We start from the raw sequence: 19,699 nt of genomic DNA on the forward strand, positions 1-19,699 counted from the left end.
CGGCAGTCGGCGACCGCCGTCGACTGCGGTCGTCAGTAGCAGTTGCCGCTCGTGTAAATGAACCCTAAGGAATATATACTCTTATCTGTTATTTATTTGGGATAAGAAATTAAATAGAGAAAATATTTACCAACCTATGTGCAATGTGTCACTGAATATGTCAAATTAAATGAATAGTTAAATAAATAAAATTAAGATTTATTGACGACACCAACAGTTCAATATAAGTATATTTTGACTAGTCCGCCAGCCACTGTGCCACCGTTCGCCGCGCGAACTGCTGGGCGTTGGTCATTGCGATGGTATCCGATACGCGCCAACCTTGCATGTCGAAGCAATGCGACGCTCTGAAAATTAACAAGATTTTTTTATTTAAGGAATAAGCTCGCGCTTGACCACGACCATTTTTTTATTTTTTATTCTTTACAAGTTAGCCCGTGACTAGAAAATTCACCTGATGGTAGTAAGCGGGCTAACTTGTTAAGAGTAGGATGAAATCCTAACTCCTTTCGGTTTCTACACGGCATTGTACCGCTAAATAGCTTGGCGGTACGTCTTTGCCGGTAGGGTGGACCAGCCACGGCCAAAGCCTCCCACCAGCCAGACCTGGACCAATTAAGAAAAACTCAATCTGTCCAGCCGGGGATCGAACCAGGACCTCCGTAAGTGTAGATGTAGCCTAAGGAACGCGCTTGCCTATAAGATGCCTATTCACTAAGGTTTAAGGGGTGCTACGGCATTGTATCTTCTTAACATATAAATGCGTAAGGTCATTCATCACAAAATCTCGAAAGCTCTTCGTCCAAAGATGAATTTGGCAGGGAGGTAGTTTGTAGGTAGTAGACGTCCACTAAGAACGGATTTTGCGACAGGGCCTGATTAAGGAGGTCTAAAGGCGATGCGATGCGATGATTTTCTCGGTCGTCTCTTAGTAAATTAGTCTACGGGTTGCAACTCAGTAGCTCAACAGTAAAAGCGGTCGGACTCATCACCAAGGGATGGTGATTCGATCCCCGCCCCGTTGGTCTATTGTCGTACCCACTCCTAATACAATATTTCCCGACTAGTTGAAGGGAAATGGGAATATTGGCCATATGACAAATATTCATTTTTTTTAAAGAGTTACCTGGCTGCATAGCCGTGATAGCCCAGTGGATATGACCTCTGTCTCCGATTCCGGAGGATGTGGGTTCGAATCCGGTCCGGGGCACGCACCTCCTTTTCAGTTGTGTGCATTAAAAAAAAATTAAATATCACGTGTCTCGGTGAAAGAAAACCATCGTAAGGCAACCTGCATACCTGAGATATTTTTTAATTCTCTGCGTGTGTAAAGTCTGCCAATTCGCATTGGGCCAGCGTGGTGGACTATTGGCCTAACCCCTCTCAGAGCTCTCTCTGAGAGGAGACTCGAGCTTAGCAGTGAGTTGAATATGGGTTGATAACCTGCCTCGCTAGACGTTACTTTTCTGTCAAAGTAAATGATCAACGATCTAATGCGATTATAAAAACTGTGTTTATAGAATCGAAGTTTCATAGTTGTTATCGTGTTCGTCGGTTAAAGAGCTCCGTAAAAATACCTTTTTGTATAATTGAATGGTGTAAAAAACGGGCAAAAACTTCTAGTTTAGTATAAGATAAATCACCAAATCTAAGTTCGTTTTCTTCAGAAAATGACAGACAATTTTGTTCGTGACTATGAGTGCGATACAGGTCCTTCTATAATTGGTCTGAGGTTGATAATGATTGGGGACCTGGGGACGGTGATGGTGGGCGAGCCCTCCTTAAGGTCCCGGTCGTGCACGCCCAGCGCGTGCCAGGGGTCGATGGCGCCGTGGATGTTGATGGTGCTGTTGACGTCTGGCTGCAGCGCGCCGAATACCAGGTTCACTCGCTCCACCGCGTCCGACACGAAAGCCTCGTCGAATCTAAAATTATTAGTCGAAGGTTTTCTTTTAATGAAAGATGGGCTCGCGTTTGACTACAATTATGCTTATTCACCATCGATCTCCTATTAAAAAGTGGATGCACAATCAGCGTCCAAAAAACGTCCCCACTCAATTAGTGCCAAAAAACTTCTTGGCACTCAATTCAAGTAGTCGCATTTGCAAATTCAACCTTAAAATCAATTCTTAAGGTTGAATTTGCTCTGATTTCGGGATTTTATTGAATATTGGACCTTTACGGCCTTTACGTATAACTTTCTTTAAAACTGTCTAAGCAAAATTGACCAGATTTTAAGTGAAATTTTCTACATGATGGGGCGTCCTTTTATTATAAGAGGTCAAGACTATGAGTGACTTGTAGCAAAGTTGTTCAAGCTGTAGCATGATGCGGGTGACAGTTGCCTGTATGTCGTGCATAATGTGTAGGTACCTACTATTATCGTGAATCGCAGCAAACGTTCAAGAGTGAAACGAACTGTCACCCGCACCATGCTAAAGCGCACGAACTATAGCTACTGTGAAAAGTCATCAAAATTCCGCATTGGTTAGGGAGACGGGAGGGGAAGGACTGTGCGGGTGTGAAGTCGAGCGCGCGGTGCAGAGGGAAGGGCTGCGCGGCGTATGAAGTCGTGCACGCGGGGCATCGCTATCGCCCTCCTGGCCCCCGTGGACCATAGGCAGTGTTACGAACGAATTTGCCAGGCTATTGTAGCATAATCCATACAAATATTATTGTTTAATCATTATTAGCGTATCCACATTAATATTTAGTTCGTAGATTATCCATAAGTTTATAACGTACCAAAATGTAACCCGACATGTGGCCTGCACAATGCACATGTGGCGTGCAGGCCACACTAACAAATAACAACTTAAGAACACATTACTAACCCAATGTATTTGGTAATATTAACTATTAAGTCAGTTGAACAGTGAACGGCGATCGATAAACACGCTTTTCTTTGCCACCTTACCTTTTTACCACACGCGGCAAACTATAACACAAGAGGTTCTACTAACTTGGGGTCGTAGGCCTGCTTGCACACGTCGACGTAGAAGGGCACACTGAGCCACACGAGACCGTCGAACACTGTGCCGACCCGCGGCGCCGTCTGGTAGTAGCCGTACTCCGTGCACGTCTGGTAGTACCACGCGCGCGCTGGAAGATGACATTACCCTTCGTAATCATCATTACTAGATAGTAGGACCACTCCCTACTTATAGGAGAGGGGGTTTTAAGCTTAGACTCTTCAGCCTGCTTCAATGTGCGTTGAAAGGGTAAAGGGAAGAGGACATTACCCTTCGTAATCATCATTATTAGCCAGTAGGACCTCCCTACTTTTAAGAGAGGGGGTATAATTATGAAGCTTAGACTCTTCACCCTGCTTCAATGTGCGTTAAAAATGTTAAGAGTCTTCCTTGTTAAACCTCACGGGTCACGAGGTAATAGTGATGAATGTGACAGCCTAATGGATGTGGCTCCTGCCTTCGATTCGACGGGCGTTTGTTCGATTCCGGTCCGGGGCATGCACTTCCAAATTTTCAGTTATGTGAAGAAAAAACATCGTGAGGAAACCTGCATACCTGAGAATTTTCTTAATTCTCTATGTGTGTGAAGTCTGCCAATCCACATTTGGACTAGGGCCTAACCCCTCATTCTGAGTGGAAACTCGTGCTGAACAGTTTTTTTATTCTTTACAAGTTAGACCTTGACTACAATCTCACTAAGTGATGATACAATCTAAGATGATATTATGATGATGAGGAGGAGGATTAAAATCCACACCCTTTCGGTTTCTACACAACATTAAACCGGAACGCTAAATCGCTTGGCGGTAAGTCTTTGTCGATAGGGTGGTAACTAGCCACGGCTGCATCCTCCCATCAGCCAGACCTGGACCTATTAAGAAAACCTCAATCAGCCAAGCCAATCTTGTACGTCCAACGACCGCATCCGAATATGGGTTGTTAATAGTGCCGTTCACGATTTCCGCGTTATGTGGACACGCCATAAGCTATTTCCAACTTCGCTAGAGATGTATCACCATGTAGATATACTTACAATTGTCATTTCGCGTGCGATATCTTTCGACGTAGCTCTCATAGTCTATGTCCCAGCAGTCGTCCGCCGGCAGGTTGCGGGTAGACGCTATGTAGCCACCGATCTGCTCCATTGGAGTTGTACCTAGTTGCACAAAATATTTTTGATTGAAATCAATTACTTAACTTTACACCCAGCGAGCGACAGAGCGAGCTACTCTCGGAGTATCTCTGAGTGATCGACGACAATTGATTACAAGAGGCGTAGATATGTCCATAGGACCTCTATTGGCTGAAATTGATCACATCATTAAAATTGGTCCATTCGTTCGCAAGCTATAAGGGTTCTCGCACAAGGAGCACCGGCCACAACCACAAAACGCCGCTACCGGCATATTTCCTGTAGTTTTCACACATTTTATATGGACTCGCCGCACACGGTTGACGCCAGTGTCCGCCACACGCTACAATCGTCGCTGCTCGCTTCTTGTGGCCCGCACCGGTCACTAAACGCTGACACTAGCCACTCGCGCGATTCCGCACACCTCTCTCTCTTATCTCAGTAAACCTGTTAGAGGCGAAAAGTAGCAGCCACCGACCACAAGCGTCGACCACCGGCCACAAGTGGCTGTCGCGCGCTTCAGCAACTTCTATGGCCCCTACTTGCTTCTTGTGGCAGCGTTTGTGGCTGTCGCGTGTGGCCCGTGTGCGGCGACACTGAGGGCAGACACAGATGTTTTTGCGTATGGGGTTAATAGTGATAAATGATAAAGAATAGAAGTAAGCAAACAAAGTATAATTAATACGTAGGTATTATTACCATAGACGTTGTTAGCGAAGTTATTGCAAATGGCGATAAGAGTCCCGGGGCGTGCTTGCTGCACCGAAGTGGAAAACGACCAGCTGATGAGCCCTGAGAATACGCCCAAGTCGAAGGGACTGTCGTACTTCAGTGGACTGCATAGCCTGCATATAGAAATAGGTACATCTATACTAATATTATAAAGCTGAAGAGTTTGTACGCGCTAGTCTCAGAACGAATTGAAAAATCTGTCAGTGTTAGATAGCCCATTTATCTAGGAAGGCTATAGGCTATATATTATCCCCGTACTTTTACGGGAACGGGAACCACGGGTCGTCAGCTAGTTTTAATATACATATTTAAGCCTCAAAACCGTGTCTAGAGAGATCGTGGCTTAATCCTCACTCGCTGGACTATTGCGATATTGTCGTACCCATTCCTAATATAGACTTTTACGACTAGTTGGAGAGGACTGGGAATATTTGCCATATTTAAAAAGATTTGGCAAAAATTAAAAAAACTATCATCATCAGACCATTGCTAGATATAGGTCCCTAGTCTAGATTTCCAAACAGCAGGCCGCATTGTCGTGAGATGCATGTATCCAGCGACTCCCATTTGAAGTTATCGGTCCAATTAGAAAGGAGTCTACCAACACTGCGTCTTCCGGTGGGGATCGTAAACTCTACATGTTGGGCATCCCGATATGGGACCCTAACCTTATGAGGGGAGAATTGCAGACTCTAGACTTATGTGATGCGCTCTTTGAAGTTTTTTCTTCTAAGATAGCCTCAGTAGTTAGGAAGTAGGTGGTGTACCAACCCCTATCAGGGCAGTGAGAAGGGTCTAAGGTCCAATTAGCCCTCTCCTGTCAAAGGGACGAGAATGGCAAATTAAATAGATTAATGATAAGATTCTACCTACTGTTATGTACAAAGAGTCTATACAGGTACTTACGAGTAAGAGTATGTAGGAGTAGAATACAAAACGTACGTACCTGTAAGCTTTTTCTAAGCTTTGCCGACCAGCAGCAGTTCTCATAGCAGCGATGGTCTCTGTGATGCCTTGCCTGATCGTGGAAATGCATCCTGATCCGCCTTCTGAGGAAAATGCGCTGTGCACCACCTCCAAGTACCCTGCAAAATTAAATTTCAGAGTACGTTACTACATTTGGATACTAAATAGTGTAGTGTGTGTGTAGTGTAGTTTGCTCAAAGACGCCACACGGTTTCAAGTTCACGGGGTTCAAGTTCCCGTTCCCGGGAATATGGGGATAAGATATAGCCTATAGTTATTCGTGTTAATGCAGAATTCCAATGGTAAAAGAATTTATCAAGCCCCTTTAGCCAGGTGGCACGTCGATTCTCTTTCTACGATCGCTAACGCTTCGAAGTTCGCACAGAACAGAAGCTTCGCAGTTTAAGTAGGTAGGTATATAGATTAAAACTAGCTAACGTCCCGCGGTTTCACCCGCGTGGTTCCCGTTTCCGTAGGAGTAGGGAGATAATATATAGCCTGTAGCCTTCCTCGATAAATGGGCTATCTAACACTGAAAGAATTTTTCAAATCGGACCAGTAGTTCCAGAGAATAACGCGTTCAACCAACCTAACCAACAACTCTTCAGCTTTATAATATTAGTAGGTATAGACAAAAATGGTGCATTTTAAAATGGATGGTGCGTTTAGATTTCAAATCTTAAAACTCACCAGTAAAATCAACTTGACCCTTTATAGGGCCGCTAGAAGCTACACCACCCACAACCAGGTGTGGGTATCTTTGCTTGAACCACAGCACCATGTTAGCAGCATACGATCCTCCGTATAACACTATCTTGCTGTTTGCAAACCTCGGTGTCTGTTTCAGGTCCTCAATGAAGTAAGCGAGGTCGGCTAGAGCCTGGTCCACGTTCAGGAATCGAAGGTTTTCTGTTGTTAAGTTCCTGAAAATTTATTTTATTTAGTTTATTATAATAATGTTGTTATTAGACGACGCACGCAGTTCAATCTTTCACATGGAATTTTCTGGAATAAAAAGTTGCCTATGTAGGTACCTATAGTGTACCTATCTCAATTCTTAATTTTAGCCATATTTAATCCGGTAGTTCCTTATAAACTTTTGCGTTTACAATATTAGTAGGATACTTGTCTAATAAAATGGTGAACTTGATACAAAAAGGATACCTACCTACCTATAATAAGGATTGAAGGATTTATCAATATTTTTAACACGCAACTATGTATGTAAGAAAATCAAATCTTGGAATCTTAATTTGACCCACTGCCCGGTCTTCGATTAGGATGAAATCTTGCGATCTGAGTCCTGATGACAATACATCACTAGCTAAGAAACGTAATTATAAATCCAAAATGGCGGCCTCCCCAAGATGGCGGATTGGCTGATTGAAATCCACCCCCATGATAGTGATATCAAATGAAAGGGTTTGCTGTCAGGAATACGAAAAAAATCACGTGACTTAATCCAATATTTGTAATTTTTAATGCGCGCTTAAAGAGTGTTTTTTAGTTGTTTAAACTATTTAAAGTTATTTTATTCTTAGCCTGGTGCTAAGTAAGCGTATAAACTGTTTACGTAGATACTTATATAAATATCAGTTCGTCAATCCATAGTTAAATATTCGAACTATAGAGGCTTAATTGCGAACTCAGCATAATTACCTATTTAATTCTCTCTACAACTGATAAATTCATTAATTCGATAGCGATCAAATTGGTGAAGGACGTTAATAAAACTTACTGATAAGGCAAACTCTCCCCGTAGTATCTGTGTTCGGTGTATATCTGGTGGCCACGATTCTCCTGAGCTATGAGATACATGTTCCCAGCTCGCAACCAACCGGGCACTATGTCCCATTCTCCGCCCACTAGAATAAAGACTGGACTGCCATTGCCACCGAAGAACTCATCGTTGTACATATATCGCTGAAAATGGGTATATTTGCATTATAGGACGCGTAAAATTCACTTTCCACAATCATTTTTCGCGGGGACCATGGATTTTTCATAATAAAAAGTAGTCTATGTATTAAACCAGTATATAATCTATATTCAATGCAAATTTAAGTCAAATCCATTCAGTATTTTTTGCGTGAAAGAGTAACAAACATCCATGAATGGGTATTAAGTAGAAACGAAGATGAAAGTGAGGTTGCTTAAAGCTAACGACTTTTTTATCCTATGAAATTGATTAGGTATTAATGTTGTTAATCATTAAAAATGAGTCTGACCCCATCGATATAAATCGTTAGATGGACCCCTCCATATGAAAGAACGCACAATTTTATGTCATAACCAAAAGACGTGCACGCACATCTTATTTTAGTACGTAACAAGCGCATGCTGTGAGTGTTCGTGGACTTAAAAAAATATTTACTAATTAAAAATTATGTCTTCCTGTTCATTTTGAAAGTGTAAAAACACAAGCCACAACATGAACAAAGAATGTGTTATAGTGATGACGTACTCAATGTGCGAAACCAATGACAATTCCGCGACGCTTTGAGGCCCATCTAACGATCTACGATCGATGTCTGACCCTTTAACCTATTCAATATTAAGTTTATTTGCATCATTTTATTCATAACTTGAAGCCAGGTTCACCTATGACGTGGTCCTACACGGTGAGGATACGATTACCGCCCGAATGGAGCTTTTGTCGTACCCACTTCTATAGGGTTAAAAGAGCTTGTTTGATTAAAAATATATGAACCGAGAGCCAACGATAGCTCATTTTATGAAGGCAGAAAGTTTGTAAGCTTATGCTCTTACTATAGCTAAGTATACTAATTATGGATTTAAACTGTGGTAGCTTTGGAATAGGTAGCAAATTTCAAGGCCAGGTCCTCAACAGACCCTCAACCGTCCAAGTATTCCTTAACACTTTATTTAAAAAATACATACCATACGATACGTGTCCCGATTTTGTGGATCAAAATGGTCGATCGGCATATCGATCCACGCCGTCTTCACGTCATCGGTGGTCAGAGGTTGGAACTCCGTCGGTGGATCGAAGACCGTGCGAAATGGATCGATGAACCTTCGTTCCGCCCATGTTGATGCGAAAATTGCACACACGACAATACACAGTTTAATCTATAAAAACCAAAAAAGATTTAATTTAGGTACATAGATTTATTTAACAAGATTTCATTATGTTTTTGGACGTCAATAGTTTATTATATCTATTAGGGTTAGGGTTATTTTCGACGATTATCACGTAATTTCCCCCTTCAAATAACACTGCGAAATTGGGTAAAATGAGCTACCTACGATCTAGGTATATTGTCGTATATTACCTACGTAGGTAGGTAGAGGTACTTACACAAGAATAATAAAATTAGGGTTATATACTTGTACATGTTTTCTATGGTTATAGCACCGCCTTCAAAGCGATTTGTTGATAGAATGATAGCTACGATGTTATTATTCGCTTTTTAGTGTAGAAGGTAGCTCTAGCGTTTTTTTTTCTGTGGGTATCTCTATGTTTGATGAAATCAGGTTGAACCTTTTCAAAAGATTGTAAGTGAGTATCCTTGAAGTATATGGAATACCCAACTGTTGTGCCTATGCTCGTAATGGCTAACTTTGTTTAATCTATCTAGGTACATGGTTTACTTAATAAGTTTTTAGTTTTTAAATGTGTAAAAAGACTTACCATTATTACTAATCCACAATAAACATTCGTGGCCTTACACGACTGGAATGATTTCACTGCAGAAACAAAAATTCAGGGCAAACACTATCTCCAATCAAAAGATTATAAATCGATTATGAGACAAATTACTTGATATCTAACATAATTTCACACAATCTACAAAGTATATTGCACTATAATAGTCCTAAATGTCTAATTTATCTAATATCAAGTGAGTTAAGGTCGCGTATTTTGTACACGAGTTAGTTTTAACTGATTTACAAAAAGATTCGTTATTGAGTTTTACCCTAACACCTGTTAGGGTAAAACTAAACATATACGTCTCAGAATAGATTAGGAATTTTGAAAAACGGGAATTTTAAAAAATATCCATTATATTTAAAATATTTAAATATACATAGTCAGGGATCCGTAGAACATTTTTAACACCTGATTACTAACAAGTTAATTTTCCGTGAGTAGCTTCATCTCGATGAGACGATCAACTTTTTTATTTACGAAAATTCTTTAATAATTTGAATTTAAGTTTGTTTTTCTTATATTTATTTCGGCTAAAGGGAGGTCATTGACCAAGGTACACGATGGAAATAATAAAACGATTTTTAAGTGAACAATGCAATCTATTTCATAATATGATATTTACAATTTAAAAAAAATATAATTAAATTTCGGTAATAATTTTCGGTAATTGCCTCAATTGCCGCGGTTCGATGCCCTGCCGCCGCGCCCTTACGTAACCGGTGTTACCTAAAATCTTGTACTGCACAGCTCATACGTCATAATGATTGCATCAGACCTTACCTATAGTACTTTCGACTCCCTAGTGGACCGGAGATAATAAATGGGTTGCAGGTAGCCGCTGGAAGCTGGCAGCTCAGAATGTAGTATTTTCCATAACTCTAGGGTTATATTGCTTATTTAACAAAAATATAAAATATATATATATCCTGTGTCCTCACAATAAACACACGTGTACTTAATTTTAACACAATGAAACATTGATTTTATGCATTTTGTATGAACAAGTTTGATCATGATCATATAGTTTTGGCAGAGGAGTAACCTAGCGACGCAGGTACTATAGTAATTAGTCTAAGGCTGATATTGATGATAGTAATTTTAATTTACATGGCTTTATCTGTCGCGTGCATCTAAAGGTGTATGATTATTTGATTATTTCGTTGTCAATTGTTCGGGCAAGTCGCTAAGTTGGTAACGATCTATGTATATGGTCCACATATTTCTCCATAAAGAAGCTCGCAGTTGCCTACACCTTTGCAGACCAGCTTATTGCTCGCACCGGAGGCTTTGTATGGAGCCTGGCGCATGTAGTTGCCGCTGTAACAATAAATAATCTATTGTAGGAAATAGTAGTCTGAGACGGATAGGACGTCGCTCGATGTCGTGTTGGCTCGTGCCGACGCTAGGTGGCGTGACTTGTTTCCCTCGCAAGGAGTAGGGAGTTAGAGAGGGATAGCGACTGGCGATATAAGCCGCTCACCATACGGTCGGCTTCAGTATTCTCGTGGTGTTCGAGCCGCCCACATTTCTTGTTGTGTAATTTTTTATGGGTTACTCGGGATAGATTAACTTGATCATCTGCATCTGCAGCATCTGACTCTGTTCTAAAGTTCTGAGACTGCGCAAGGTATTCTCTGCCATTCGAAAGTCTTATTTTGGTTACAGTTTGATTTGTTAATTAAGTTGTCCTGACAAATATTGTGAATCATACCTATACCATACCTACTACCTAACCATACCTTTGTTCGACATTGGTTTTATTATTTTTGTAATCCACTTCTGTAAGTGTCTTCACACAAGTGTAATTTTACACATAATAACAAACACATCGCTTACAGTCATCACCACAGATTATTCGATTACTTTATCGATGTTTAGCTGTTCCAGCTGAAGAATCGATTCTTTTTAGATATTGTTTTTATATAATTAACATATAAACATGTACTTACAATTGCAAAGTAACTTCATGTTTTAGTAAACTAAAAGTTGTTGGCTGTTTTTTATGTCATTTAACTAGGTATACAAACTGGTATTTTCAGGGAGCTCTTTAGACAACAAAAACTATTACAACAATGAAACATCGATTCAATAGCAAGTTTTTATAAACGCGTTTGATCGATCTTTGACTAGCGACTAACTAGCGAGGCAGGTCCTTATTAATAAATTCGTCTGAGCTTATAATACACTAGCAGACGTCCACGACTTCGTCCGCCTTTAGACCTCTTTAATCCAGCCCTTACAGTAGTATCGCTGTAAAAATGGAGAAACTTCTCTCGTTTTTCCAACATTTCCCTTCACTGCTCTGCTCCTATTGATCGTAGCGTGATGAAAAGTATACTATCTATATAACCTGCCCAGAGTATGAAGAATAATTGTACCAAGTTTAGTAAATATCCGTCGAGTAGTTTTTATTTCTATAACAAACATACAGACAGACAGACATCGATACTGATTGCATTAGTATGGATCACTATTCACCCCCTCATAGTTATTTTGGAAATATATTTCATGTACAGAATTGACCTCTCTACAAATTATTATAATTTGTAGAGAGGTCAATTCTGTACAGTAGGTATAGATAAAAATAGCTTATAAAGAGAGATACCTTGGTCCATAGTTACAAACGACATAGTAGGCTTTCATTCCCTTCTCAAGCTTCGTTGACACTGCACATCCGAGGTACACTGAGTTCCACCACGCCATCTGCAATGATATATTATGAAAGAGCGATCATTGCAGTCATGACAAATAAATTCTTTATATTCTAAGTATATTTTATTTAATGACTATTCTCATAATTGTAGAACCACTATGGTGCCATAGTTAAGACTTGACGTGTATAACACTTATTGCTCATAAAAAAAACATGGTGATTATTATTTACAGTATACAGGATCAGACTACAAAGCCAATTCAATTGCAGCGAGGAGTGCGGCAGGGAGATGTAATCTCCTCGAAGCTATTTACCGCCACATTGGATGATGTCTTTAAGCTTCTGGACTGGAAACGGATCAACATCAATGGTGAGAACATCACTCAACTACGGTTTGCCGACGATGTGGTCATTATGGTAGAGTCTCTGGAAAGTCTCAGAGTTCGGAAAACTCCGCGACATCTTTGCTAAAATCCTCAGTGAAGACGAAAGTCTTCGAATAGTACATGTTGCCAGCGATTACATACGGATTCGAGACTTGGTTGCTAGCTATGGGCCTTTTTAGAAGGCTCAAAATCACTCAGCGGGCGATGGAGCGAGCTATGCTTGGAGTTTCTCTGCGTCATCGAATCAGAAATGAGGAGATCCGTAGAACCAAAGACACTGACATAGCTCAGCGAGTCGCGAAGCTGAAGTGGCAAAGGGCAGGCCACATAATTCGATGTATGGTTTGACAAGAGTGGATAAAATAAGGAATGAGTAGTGATTTATAAGAGGAAGTCTAAAAGTAATGACAGAAAAGTTGAGGCGTAAAAGGTTAGTTTGATATGGACATATAATATGGAGGGATGAAAATCATTACCAAATGAATGTTTAAATGGCAAGTGGAAGGACACAAGAGGAGAGGAAGGCCAAAAAAGAAATGTAAGAAGAAGAAGAATAAGTTGATATGATAAGAATGCTAGAAACGAATTGAAGAGATTGACATATTTTGTTGACCCCAATTACTGTGGGATAAAGGAGATGATTATAAAATACTAACTGTCGCCGCGCGGTTTCACCCGCGTGGTTCCCGTTCCCGTAGGAATATGTGGATAATATATAGCCTATAGCCTTCCTCGATAAATGGGCTATCTAACACTGAAAGAATTTTTCAAATCGGACCAGTAGTTCCAGAGATTAGCGCGTTCAATTAAACAAACAAACAAACAAACAAACTCTTCAGCTTTATTGTATTAGTATAGATTACTATTATTTACCTGAGTGTAATGTCCTACAGGCTTTTTGGGGTCTTTGAAGTGTTCTGCTCCGAGAGGGCCGTACTTGAAGTCCTTGTACTCGTTGAACCAAGCTTCATTCGCTGAGTCGACCTTGAGCACCCAATCTTTTCTGCTGTTGCCCGCATAGTATAAGTTCTCTCCCGTGCCGAATCTGCGTGATGCTGTGGAACAAATATGGCGTTGTACCGATCAACTAATTGACTGCCTTTCATTTTGCCTTTCCTTGATTGATTGCCTTTCATAATCATCATTATCAGCCGATGGACGTCCACTGCTGGACAACAAAACGGTTTTGAGCCGCGAGCATCCAGCTGCTTCCTGCAAACCCGCTTGATGTCCTTGGTCCATCTAGTTTGAGGGTGTCGACCAACACTGCGCTTTCCGGTGCGGGGTCGCCATTCCAGCACCTTGGGACTCCAACGTCCATCGGCTCTTCGAACTATGTGGCCTGCCCATTGCCACTTCAATCTTGCCTTTACCAGCTACTAAAATTGCCGTTACTATATAAAATTACCAATATCGATTCCATAGGTCTTATTGGATTTTTCTTACTAAGTTATTGTTATTTGTTAATAAATCCGTATATGTATAACTATAGCTGCGCCGCGGTTCCACCCACGTAGTTCCCGTTCCGTTCTAATCGATATATCTATGAGTGTCTCCCTTTATAACACCAAATTTTCACGGCTTGTAGGTAATAACGGCGGATTGTAATCAAACTTTCTAGCAAAAGAAAAGCTCATAGAAACCTCATTTTCTTTTTTAATTAGTAGGTTAACAAATCAAAGGTAGGTAAGATGAGAAGTTGCTAGCTATATTTTGAGTTAGAAACTTACGAACTGTTCTGTCTGGATTGTGTTTAAATACGTAGTTAGCTGACCAATTTCTTGCCTTTGCTGCTAGTTCATTGTCCCACACCTGTAAGAAGAAATCCAATATTTAATAACGTGAACCTGAAAATAAGCCTGTCTTTGTGTTACCAATTCATGACTAAACAATTTTACCGATTTGGATAAAAATGTATATTGAGATAAACTAAACCATTTTGACGGCCCCCGTGGCGCAGTGGTATGCGCGGTGGATTTACATGACAGAGGTCCCGGGTTCGATTCCCGGCTGGACCCATTGAGGTTTTCTTAAATGGCCCAGGCCTGGCTGGTGGGAGGCTTTGGCCGTGGCTAGTTACCACCCTACCGGCAAAGACGTACCGCCAAGCGATTTAGCGTTCCGGCATGATGTCGTGTAGAAACCGAAAGGGGTGTAGATCGTCTTCCTACTCCCCTAACAAGTTACATCATCACTTACCATCAGGTGAGATTGTAGTCAAGGGCTAACTTGTAAAAAATTAAAAATAGCTCCATATTCCCTTCTATCAGCCTGGCCCTTCTGAGTCCTAGATAAGATATTCTGATAATGTACCTACCACATAAAATATTCTGAAAATATACCTACCACATAAGATATTCTGAAAATGTACCTAACACATAAGATATTCTGAAAATTTACCTGCCACATAAGATACTCTGATAATGTACCTACCACATAAGATATTCTGAAAATGTACCTACCACATAAGATATTCTGAAAATGTACCTACCACATAAGATATTCTGAAAATGTACCTACCACATAAGATATTCTGATAATGTACCTACCACATAAGATATTCTGATAATGTACCTACCATAATTCCCATCTCAGAAGCAGCGGGTTGATTCGGAACTTGTCCTTTGGCTAGTTGAAGTCGACGCGAGTTGTGTCCGTCCACAAACGCCCGTATTTGATCACATGTTAGATCTAACACTGAAAAAAAAACAACAAGCAAAATAATTAATTAAAATAATTAAAGTTCTTAAAAGTGTGAAAAAAAAAGCTTGAGAAACCACAACCGGTAAGACTAATTCTCATTTTCAATCCTACTACAAGTAATAAGTAGCTAGGTATAATTATGTATGAGTATGTGAAAGTTAATAAAATATAAATAAATCAAATATTAAGTACTTAATGAAATGTCTTAGAAATAATAAATTCCTTTGATAAGCAGTAAACATGTTTACATACCTACCTACTATTGATGTAAAATCTATACACCGCGCTACGTTATTCGTCTTAAACCAAAATCCCACATAATGTACCCAATGTCTATTATCCATCAGTGTTATTAAAAAAAAAAACAAAGTACAATTCAAGGAGTTACAATTGTAATAAACTTTCAAAAATCGATTATTTTAACACATCCTGTATTTTCAAACATCTACCTACCTCCTCGCCGCAGTCACGTCGGCAGCCCGTCGGTCCCTTTGAGCTTTGAGGTCATTCACTTTAACCTATTTCTTTAAATTAAATTTTATTTTATTTACGGGGTTAACCCGTACTAGACCTGTGTCGATCACGATTGATCGAATCTCTGATACCCGATCAGTACTTGTGCGTGAGCGAGTGACGCGGCCGTCAGCGCCTCAAATAATCTGCGAACGATTTTTGTTCACCACACTGAATTGGACTTGTAACAATTATCTGGATCGAATACTCGTCGGTCAGTCGTACAACATCACTCTACAGAATAGCAACCTAAAATCCGAACAGTTCGGAATTTTAACGGCCTTCGTGGCGCAGTGGTGTGCGCGGTGGATTTACAAGACGGAGGTCCTGGATTCGAACCTCGGTTGGGCCGATTGGTGTTTTGGTCCAGGCCTGGCTGGTGGGAGACTTCGATCGTGGCTCGTTACCACCCTACCGACAAAGACGTACCGCCAAGCCGTGGATTCAAATACTCCCTCTAATAAGTTAGTCCGTTTCCATTTCAGATTGCATAATTACTTACTACACTACCGTCAGGTGAAATTGTAGTCGATGGCTAACTTGTAACGAATAAAAAAAGGGTTCCGATTCATGTCCTACGGATGTTCAGTTTAAGACTCAAGTAACTACATACTTTAAGTCGAGCCGTAACGATACACAAAACACGAAAGACCCGTGACCCGAATGATCGAATTATTAAGACCCAACCAATCACCTTGCGTTATAAGAAACGATCGAAAGATACATTTCTTACCTGTACCTATTTTTGGACATTGCCGACAATAGTTACGGGTTAGGCGGCGAGCGGCGTTATCAAAAAGGAAACCGCAAAAGACTAGGGCTTGCTATTTTTTAAAATATCGGATTCTCGATATATCGATAATTTCAAAATAAATGTTTCGGCTAAATAAAAACTTTTAACAATTAAGTATTTATTAAACTTCACTATTTTTTTATGTAACTAAATTGACATAAATTAATACGATTAAACATGTTTAAAGTTTTGTTTGAGGGTAAAGTAGTGTATACTATCTGAATACATTACGTTTTACTTATTTCAGAGACATTTTCGATAAAATGCAATTAAATAAACTAAAATATGAAAAACGTAATAAAGTATAAATAAAGTAAAGTAAATTATGTTTGATAATGTTTTAGTTTAAATAATTTGCGAGGGATATAAAAAATTAAAACTTGTTAAAAATATCTAGTATCGATATCTAAATTCTGGTACGAATTCAATTCAATATCGAACTATCGATATATCGTCCATAAAAATATTAGTAATGAATACTTATCGCTATTAAGTGATAATGTCGATATTTTGATATATCGATATTTTATTAACAGCCCTAGTAAAGACACTGCCGCCGACTAGGTGTATCAAAAATAGTAGGTATGTAGGTATTAAACAACAAAATTTCTGAAACTAGGTTAAAGTTCATTAACTTCTTCTTTCCAAACAGAATGAAACAGGATGTTCTGAAGTTTTTTCATCAATTTTAATTTTTTTTTCGATAGCGTGTGAATGTGCTTCAGCTTCTTTTTAATATTACTATAGAGTTTCTCGTAATGGATACATACATGTCGCGGCGGATTATAGACGCACAGTGTATAATTAAATTTATTAAAAAAATATTTTACAAATGATCCTTAATTATGTAGCTATTGTCATGCCTCCAAAGCTAAGATTAACTGATATTATAATCAAATAAGATTTTTTTTGTTTGTTAAGATTTAGGTACCTCAATAACTATTAAGATTTTAAAAAAATCTTTCACCATTAGGTATAGAGCTAAATTTTCAACGAGTAACATGGTCTATTTATTATCCCCGTATTCCCACGGGAACGAAAACTACGCGAAACCGCAGAGTGTTTTCTAGTAATAAATACTTGAAACGTATATTTACAGATAGAAAAATGTGTACCTAACAATTTTCATGACGAATTAATTAGATTAATCTTCTATACCTATTTAGTTATACAATATCTTAAGTCAAAAGCTATTTTACCTACTGGTTATAGCGAATGATAACTTAAACCTGCTACCGTATGCGGAAGGGGAAGGGAAAGCTAGACAGAGTGGCGCCGTAACGCGTTACGTTACGAAGCGGTTTACACTCCTATAAGAAGTTATCACATCAAAAACATGTAAATAGTCAAATACAAAAGAGGGAACAAAAGAATATACTCGTAACTTAACTTGAATAAAATGGGAAATGGTCAGGGATTCGTAGAACATTTTTTACAACTGATTACTATCAAGTCAATTTTTCGTGAGAGAATTCTTGATTCTGGTAGCTATGAACTACCCTTCTCCCAACTTGTATCAATAACGAAGTTATTAAAAGTTGTTACTAGCTGTTTTTTTTTAAGTTGCTTAATTAATAGTTCAACAACATACCAGCCATAATGTCCTACAAATTGCGTGGTACATTATCTCGTTCCGAAGCTCAGAAATTTTCATTTCTCTCAGATAGCTACCAGAAACTAGAATTTTTGTAAATAAAAAAAGTTGATCGTCTCATCGAGATGAAGCTACTCACGAAAAATTAACTTGATAGTAATCAGTTGTAACAAATGTTCTACGGATACCGGATAAAGAGATTATTTTATAAAAAAGAGATTCTTTAAAAAAATACTTAAGCTGTGAATGTATTTAGGTAATGTAACGGTATACTAACCCTCGGACTGTGTAACATGTAGTAAAAATAGAAAAACAAACACTCTAACACCCATTGTTTGGACGCAAATCTACTACTGAGGCACGCTTGCGAATGTTTCACCTTAAAAATGGCTTATATATCCAGCCATGACAATAAACGAACGTAAAGCCATATCTCTAGCACTTAGGCACTGTTCGCATTGAGTCATTTTACTCAGCTTCAGACAATATTAGGCCGAGACTTGACGAGCGATAAGCGATCGGTTAATTCAAAAGATGATTTTCAAGGTTCATTTTAGGATTAATAGGATTCCCAAACAAATGAGGATGTCCGTCTATCCATCAGCGCTTTTACAGGTTTTTTAATTAGGTACCTACTTCTCTGCCCCTGTAGCCTAATGGCAAGTCGATTGTATAGGAATGACATTTGCTATCGACAGGTCAAGGGATATATTTCCCATATATTTTTCTAGTTTTCGACATCGATCGTAAATCGTTAGATGGGCCTCAAGGCGTCGCGGAAATGTCATTGTTTCGCACATTGAGTACGTGATCACTCGTAACACATTTCTCTTTATTCATGTTGTGGCTTTTTACGCTTCCAAAATGAACAAAAAGGCATAATTAAGAGATTAAACTTAAAAAAAAAAACAGTAAATATTTTTTAAGTCCACGTCCACTCACAGCATGCGCTTGTTAGGTAATTTCACGTTAATGACATAAAATTGTGCGTTCTTTAGTATAGGAGGGGCCCATCTAATGATATATATCGATGGTTTTCGAAGCGTTTGCGATCGTAGGAGAATCGACGTGCCAATTGGCTACAGGGGCTGATTCTTCTAAGAAACGTTTGACAAATTGTATAAAAACTAACATATTTTACTTAATTCTCCCAATGAAAATACATCCTCATTAGATGAACAATATAAAACTGAAGTAGAATTAGTCAAACCTTAACGAATCATTTGTAATGGCGGAAAAAATACGAGTGTTATCACTATAAACAAAGAAGTTGATATCAGTCCACTATAGAAATGAGTCAATATTCGCCGTATAAAGTACGAGTAATAAGTACGTACTTGAAAGTATGATGGAAATTTGCTCAGTACCTTAGTTTTAAGGAAAATCCGAGTCCCTATCTATGAGCTATGGAGACCATTCTGACGTAAGAAGTTTTATAAAGATTCGACGAAAGTCGTCGAAGTTCATTTATTTCAATTAGGCTTAGTTTACAAGCACTTTCGAATTGTCAGGTAGGTAATAATATTATTAGGTAGGCATATGGTGAAAATAATTAGTCGAAAACTTAAAATTAAAGTTA

The 19,699-nt window shown here is 39.2% G+C and overlaps 2 protein-coding genes across 2 annotated transcripts; both read right to left on the bottom strand.

Annotated features, from left to right (window-relative positions):
* Window positions 1-181: 181 nt before the first annotated feature.
* On the bottom strand, window positions 182-10,237 carry LOC112055200 (putative serine protease K12H4.7). The gene is made up of 11 exons (XM_052884805.1): window positions 10,219-10,237; window positions 9,458-9,513; window positions 8,704-8,895; window positions 7,541-7,725; window positions 6,493-6,725; window positions 5,783-5,921; window positions 4,804-4,949; window positions 4,006-4,128; window positions 2,964-3,102; window positions 1,752-1,925; window positions 182-347 (listed from the first exon to the last, which is right to left on the bottom strand). Exons 1-11 carry the CDS (start codon window positions 10,235-10,237, stop codon window positions 239-241), a joined length of 1,515 nt encoding a protein of 504 aa, XP_052740765.1. The 3' UTR covers window positions 182-238.
* On the bottom strand, window positions 10,045-18,557 carry LOC112055199 (venom allergen 5 2). Its single transcript, XM_024095212.2, has 6 exons — window positions 18,398-18,557; window positions 15,096-15,214; window positions 14,248-14,329; window positions 13,391-13,572; window positions 12,084-12,181; window positions 10,045-10,795 (listed from the first exon to the last, which is right to left on the bottom strand). Exons 1-6 carry the CDS (start codon window positions 18,450-18,452, stop codon window positions 10,678-10,680), a joined length of 654 nt encoding a protein of 217 aa, XP_023950980.1. The 5' UTR covers window positions 18,453-18,557; the 3' UTR covers window positions 10,045-10,677.
* Between the last annotated feature and the right edge of the window lie 1,142 nt (window positions 18,558-19,699).

The sequence above is a fragment of the Bicyclus anynana genome, chromosome 12 (genome assembly GCF_947172395.1).
Source record: "Bicyclus anynana chromosome 12, ilBicAnyn1.1, whole genome shotgun sequence".
Lineage (NCBI taxonomy): Eukaryota > Metazoa > Arthropoda > Insecta > Lepidoptera > Nymphalidae > Bicyclus > Bicyclus anynana.